We start from the raw sequence: 7,065 nt of genomic DNA, 5'->3' as shown, positions 1-7,065 counted from the left end.
TAAACAAAACCTCTTTCTCGATGCTGACGTGGCAACACATCAGTGCGCCACGTCACCCTACGCCATAAAAAAGCAAAATACTTAAAATTTCATATTACATAAAATAAAACGCCAAAAAACACGTATTAATATATATTTTGACTCAAAAAAATCATATTTTTCAAAATTTAATGTCAAATATTCCAGAAAAATCATATTTTGTCTCAAATATTATATTCTTATAGAATCTATTGTTAGAAAAATCCCAAAAAATATAGAAAATTCAGAAAATCATTCTATAAATGAAAATATGAGTGATTTAATGCAAATAAACATGTAAATGTGATCATATAAGGTAGTATAAATGCATGTTATCACAGGTTCTCACTCCAATCAAAACTCAATTATAATTATTGTTCACTTTGATAAAGGTTTCAACCTAATGAGATTTATTCAGATTTAGACTATGATCAGATCAAACCTTAACACAGTTCAAATCCCATCAGACTTTGACTTTGATATGAGTTGGACTCTAATTATTGTCAAACGGTGATCAGAGCTTAGCTATGATTGAATTCTTGCCTTTGTTGGAATCAGTTCTGATGAGAACTCACCTTTACAAAGTTTTGTATAGAACAAGAGTTCGACCACAATCAGATTTGGACTCTGAGTATTTGGGAAACTAAGATCCAGTCCAAAACTTTGTAGATGTGAAATCTCATCAGAACTGAAACCTGATCACAGTTTAACTCTGATCAGAATTTGACAGAATCAGGATTGGAATCTAATTATTGTCAAATTATGATCATACCTTACATCTTATCAGGTTCTCACTTTGATAATAACTTAATTTTGATAATAACCTAATACCATTGTAGAAATTTGGAACTGATCAGGTTTATGATCTAATCAGATCAAAGCTGATCTAGGTTAGACTTTGATTATAGCTTAGCTCTTATCAAGTTCTTATTCTGATCAGCACTTAGTTCTAACTGGTTTTCCTTTGGATAGGTTTGTACCCAATTTGATTAAAACTCAAATCAAGTCAAATTTATCACAGTTGAAATCTAGTCAGAGATTGACTCTGATCAGAACTCAATTCTGATCGCAGTTGACCTATGTAGAGGTCTTTACTTGATCAGATTTAGACTCTGATCAGGTCAAAACTTATCAAGGTTTCACTATTATTAAAGTTGGAAGCTGATAATATTCAAACTATAATCAAGTTTGACTTTGATTTTTTTCTAATCAAGTTGTAATTGCATTCGCTGATTGTGTTGACAAAGTGCCTGCTGTAATTTCATTTAATTTACATGCAGTAATCTTTTAATCACAGACTTCGTCTAATTAAAATAACTTACATCCTTTTGTAGTCGCAAGATTATAGGGGCTGCCAATTATGTAACATGCAAACCCATGAATGATGTTAGATAGAACCAGATAGTTGATTCTCTGTCCAAATTACTAGTTGATTAATAATCTTATGTTTTCATAATCATTCTTTTTTTAATTTGAAAGGTGGCACCTTTAGATTAATATGCTGCAAAATCAGTCTGTTAATTGCATGATTTTTGCAAGTTGTTGTTTATTTCCACTGATCATGACTTCAAAAGGCCACACATATTTGTTAGTTTTTTATCTCATGAATCATTTGATCGCAGAGTTTGTCTAATTGGAAGAAGAGATAATGGAGACTAACATGACATGCAGACCCATGCACACTGCTCATATACATCGAAAAACTGGTCCACTCTGAGTACGAATTGCCAATTTTTTAATAATCTGGGGTTTTAATAATGTTTCATTTTTTACTTCAAACAGTCAGATTATAAATTATATGCCCAAAAATAAGGATAATTTAGTGTAAAGAAGACGACAAAAGGATGCAAGTTAATTTTATTTTTATCAACATCAGACTTTTTTATCAATTAAATTATTCAAATTATTAAGTTAATATGCTGGCATTCGAATTTACACATATTTATATGTATAATTTCCTCTTTTCCACATCATTTATTATTCAATCCGAACACGAACACCAAGTAAGAGACATAAGCAAAGTAATTAGATATATGAAATAAACTTGGAAAATTTTAGTTATAAAATACTATTATTAGATATATTATTATTATTAATAAAATAATATGTCGAATATATTAGAAAATCCGACACCATCGTCCGATATCCGGGGTTCATTTAGGGAGCAAATTCGAAGAGTAAATTCGACAGAAATCGCTCTTGCAATCTGTCCTCTGCCTGAATCTTTGTCGATTTTTCGTTCTCGGGTTCTCGGAAATTGAGGGAAAGAGAGAATCGAAGAGTACTATTTTTCGCTATGCAGGGAGGGGAAGAGCTAAGCATTCGGGAGCTCGCCTCCAATCTCTCTATCTACAAAGACCAGCTTCGTCAGGTTCGTCTTGCCCAAATCTCCGTCGTCTTTGAATCTTTTCCGATTTGGGTTTCTCGCTTTGTGATTTCTTTTTTTTTCTTTGAGAATCGAACCTCCTTTAATGAAATTTAGGGGACCACATTTATGTAGCTGTTGGTGGTTGATTCTTTTTGAACGATGCTTGGGAGAAATCTCGATGATCCTTAAGACCCTTTAACTAGAAATCAATGAATATTTTCGCTGCGTGAATATTTTAAAGTTTACCTGTGAATTGGATGATCTGTTTGCACATTTAGGGCTCCCTCTGCCGTGCTTATTCAGCTATTAAATGTGTTAGAAATACCTGCAGTTTCCGAATCCATACTTGTACTCCCTCTCGACGTCAGCCGTTGACAGAACTTAAGCGAATCTGCCTAAGCATCTTGAAATGAACGCTCTGTTGGCATGATGAATTGCAAATGAGCCTTATTTGGCAATTAAATTCTTGAACTTACGTAAAAATTCCATGTCTTTACACAACTGAAGATGGGAACTAACCGGGGAAACCATCAATTAGTTCTTCGTTTGATGGCGTTAGTTGTTCTACCCACTTTCTTAAACGCTGCTACATATCACTGCTGTCTGTATCTTTGTTTTCCTTAATGTCTACAGGATTCAGTAGTTTTTCTGCTGTTCTGTATCGAAATGAAATTATATTGAATTCTCCGTGTCGTATCCTTTTTGGATGACCACTGTAATCTGTCATTGGAAAAAAATGGCTGGAAAAAGGGGACTGCCCTTAGAAAAACTCCGGTAAACTCCTGAACTCCTGACTGAAGAGGAAGTAGTGCTCTGTAAAATATTGAAGTACAGGAATTCATCTTGTGTGTTGCGCGAGTGGAATGGTGAATAACCAATCTTCAGCTATTAACATTCAACTAATTTATAATTAGGATGCTGACTTTTTGCATTGAATAACTAGGACGTTGACTTGTTGCATTGAACTTTTGGGTTACGTGATGTGTTGCTGTTTGCTAAGTGTCTTCGCTTCATTTCCAATCAGGTCAAGGAACTTTTGTTAGATGAGCCCGGAAATTCCGAATATGCAGACATGGAGAAGGAGCTTCAAGAGGTGAGTCTTAGATCTTGTTATCGCGTTAAATTTTTTCTATTTTTTTTTATCGATGGGATGTCCTTTGGTCAAGTTGATGCCCTGGAATTGACACCCTTGACGTCAATGGGTTTGATTTAGTCATTTTATTCGACTTAATGTGGCCTTCAGTTATCGGAATCCAATATTTTCGCAGCGTCTTGTCTTCGGCAACGAAATGTTTCCAGGCAGTATAGCATTATGTGTCTCAAGAAAGCAAGAGAAGTTTCATGGAGGTTTTTATTTTGTTTAAAACCGTTAAGGTGAGATGGGTACTTATTTTGAAGACAGCTCCTCGTAAAATATAGAGCTAACGTGCTGTCATGAAGAATAAAACATCTGGATAAAAAATGTGGTTTATCGAGATGCCCATCACCTTTTATTTTGGTTTTTTTGTAGGTGCTGTCTTGCGATGGGTCGTTCATGCTCTCTTCTGATTTCAGATGTTCACGCTGAGATTCTAAGTTTGAATTTTGGATCTGGAGGGGCTTTTAAATTTGTGAGTTTGATTGTTGTTAGTTATGCTATTGACCTTGTGATTTAACTGTTGAACGAGCAGGTCATCACTCTGACAGAAGAACTCTTGGCTGCTGCAAAGCAAGGGGAATTGCCTGGACTTCCAGTCAAGTCAGATGGTGAAGCATCTCCCAGTCATGTGAGTAATCTACGTCAATAGCTAAGATACCCATGATTAAAAAATCTATCATGTGGTATATTTTGCTTTTTGGAATGTGATTACACGGGGTGTTAAGGTGGTGTGAAACTTATAGCATTTGGGCTAACTGACGATAAATCCATCTTAGGCTGACTTCGAGAAATTTTCCCATTAATATTGTGCAATTAAACAGCGTCTTTTTTAATATTGTGCATTTTAGGCCTTGGGCACACAGTCGGAAGCTCATGAGTTCTCTGTGGGGGATAAGATTCAAGCAGTCTGGAGTGAAGATGGAGAATGGTCAGAGAATACGTTCCCGTTCACTCGTCTTTTTCATTATATCTGTCTGGATCTTTTGCCTCTTACCTTCTGTATACCTAGGTATAATGCTACAGTCGAAGCTTTGACTCCCAATGGATACCTCATATGTTACGATGAATGGGGTAACAAGGAAGAGGTACGTATAGAACCAGAGATGCTGTTTTCTCTTAAATGATCTCTTTCAAACATTTTTGTTGACCCATCATTGAATGGTATACCATTTAAAAACTGCAGACAAAGCAACGTTTTTCACATTAAGGATTTAGTCTAGACATATTGCGGCACATTTATTCTGTTCTTTATCAGCTCCTATAGGGGGTAGCTGATTCAATTAAAATGACTTTTTTTTAACAAATAATTGAGCGGTTTGATGATCTGACTGGTTCAATCCAATAGTTGATCAGGCCGATCCATTTTGGATTCATCCATCGATCTGACCCGATGGATTGTTCAGCCCAATGGACAGCTTGTCATGGTCGATTAAAGAACAAAACGATCTGTGGTCATCCCAGCTGATCGATCGGCTGTAGTGATGGGCCCCATTGTCAGACCTCTTTCTGAGCTTCCTTTTGGGAGGTGTTGATTTGACGTATTGGCTCATAATGCCTGATGAGTTGATCAGATCAAATAGATGGGTCCGTTTAATCTAATTGGCTGACAATGTAGGACGACCCTAATGATCAGATTGGTGCGTTTGGGCCCAATCAGGATCCAGCTAATGCAACTGAATGAATCTTTAGATTATTTTGCAATCAGGACCGATGGATTGATCAAATCTTTCTATCATATTTAATTTTATCTAATCCAGTTTGGTTACTAAACTATATATCCCATTAAATTTGGAAATTAAACAAATTAGAGGGATCCATATAAACCATCAGAATGATAATATTGCGTTTTTGGCTTTTGTTAGGTTGATCCTGGCAATGTCAGACCAAGGGAAGTGGCTATTGACACTTTACGAGAGGCTGAGAGGGTGGCAGAGGCTACAAAACTAGCCATCAAAAGGAAAATTGCTCAGGCGGCTGATGCTGAATTCAGCTCTCGCCCTATCCCTCCAAAGTTGCAGATAAATCCAGATGACCCGGAAGATGTGGTTAGTTAACATATTTATCATATGCTTACTCTTTATTCTTTCCTCCATTTCTATTCAATTACCACAAAGTTTCTCATATATAGAAAGCTGCAAAGCGGAAGAAGATACATGCCTTCAAGTCAAAAGTTAGGTTCGAGAAACTAGAGGTGGTGCAAAATAAGCGTCAGAACGCCTGGCAGCAGTTTCAGTCTTCTAAGGGACAATCTAAGAAAGTGTGCTTTCTCTCTCACTCCTCTTTCTCCGTATTGTGCATATTTAATATTATATTTTATAAAGGTAAAAAATTACTAATAGTTGTATTTGTCGCTGTAGGTTGGTTTCTTTACAGGAAGAAAGAAGGAGAGCATCTTTAAATCACCAGACGATCCCCAAGGTAAGGTAGGGGTCACAGGCAGTGGGAAAGGGTTGACCGATTTCCTGAAGAGAGAGAAACACTTGCACTTGAAAGGAGCGAATGGCGAGGTGGAAGAGTAGAAGAACCTCAACGCTGCAGCTCCACCCATGTTTCTCAAAAGGTCAAATTTACTCTCGTTCTTGGAGAAATGCCCTTTCACAACTCATAATAATGTTTATTTTCATAGCACATTTTGCGTAGACTAGAAATCTAAATAGGTTGAGTAAGTGACATTTCTTGTTCCTTCTGTTCCCTGAGAATATTGAAACTTATTTCTTATCTCCTCAGCTCGGATGATCGTGGCGTGTGAGTTGGGAATTGTGACAGAAACAGATAGCTTCTAGCTACAATGCGACCCTTGATATGGATAGTGAAGTTCATAAAATAGGTTAAAACGAAAGAGAATACCCACAGTTGGCGCGATTGCTTCCTATGTACTCAATTGTAGATGAAATGGGCTTCTGTGGTTTCTTGAAGTCCCCCAATTCTGCCCTGACTTTGATCTCCACTGGTAGGTCTTGGAGGATGCAACTGTCATACATATCCCTTAAAATTCCGTCATTTTGTAATGTACAACAGGTGAACTAAATTTCATGGAATCTTTCAAAACCATGGGTCAATTGAACTGGCACTTAAAATCAAAGCTTGTGAGATTTAAGCCGATTGAGATCCTTTAGATATATAAGTGTGACATGTTAAAGGAAGACAATGTATATGGCACACTTAACTAGGAGGAGGACTACGGAACCTCTTCATGGTTGGCGCAGCAGAGTATGGGCACAGTTCTCTGTTGCTATGTGGAAACATAGAGGTCATCCACTGACCAGAGAAAGCATTGTCTTATGTGTTTGAATAACAGATACTTGTACAGGGTTATCTTTTATCCACTACCCAATGGATAGGGGATTTAGGAATCATAAGTTTCACAGTCAAATGCTGAACGATATAAATGCATTATACAACTTTTAAGCATAAAAGAGAACAAGAAAAAAGATTCTTATCCCCCAACACTCCCCCTTAAGGGAGAATGTATTTTCTTCATTCCCAGCTTGCTGATGAGCCTCAGGAGAGTAGGCCATTAAAACCTTTTGTAAATACATAG

The 7,065-nt window shown here is 36.7% G+C and overlaps 1 protein-coding gene across 2 annotated transcripts; it reads left to right on the top strand.

Moving 5' to 3' along the window:
- The first annotated feature begins 2,157 nt into the window (after nt 1-2,157).
- On the top strand, nt 2,158-6,583 carry LOC144705729 (nucleic acid binding/RNA binding protein). Of its 2 annotated transcripts, XM_078578523.1 has the most exons (9): nt 2,158-2,389; nt 3,411-3,479; nt 4,057-4,152; nt 4,373-4,452; nt 4,534-4,609; nt 5,387-5,569; nt 5,653-5,781; nt 5,882-6,084; nt 6,252-6,583. In XM_078578523.1, the coding sequence occupies exons 1-8, from the start codon at nt 2,315-2,317 to the stop codon at nt 6,041-6,043; spliced, it is 870 nt and encodes a 289-aa protein (XP_078434649.1). In that variant the 5' UTR covers nt 2,158-2,314; the 3' UTR covers nt 6,044-6,084; nt 6,252-6,583. The 2 variants fall into 2 exon arrangements, with proteins under 2 accessions (XP_078434649.1, XP_078434648.1); XM_078578522.1 differs by lacking the exon at nt 6,252-6,583 and having other exon boundaries at nt 5,882-6,244.
- The last annotated feature ends 482 nt before the right edge of the window (nt 6,584-7,065 follow it).

The sequence above is a fragment of the Wolffia australiana genome, chromosome 7 (genome assembly GCF_029677425.1).
Source record: "Wolffia australiana isolate 7733 chromosome 7, ASM2967742v1".
Taxonomy (NCBI): Eukaryota; Viridiplantae; Streptophyta; class Magnoliopsida; order Alismatales; family Araceae; genus Wolffia; species Wolffia australiana.
The sequence above is the reverse complement of the archived record's forward strand: the minus strand, read 5'-3'. Positions and strand labels throughout refer to the sequence as shown.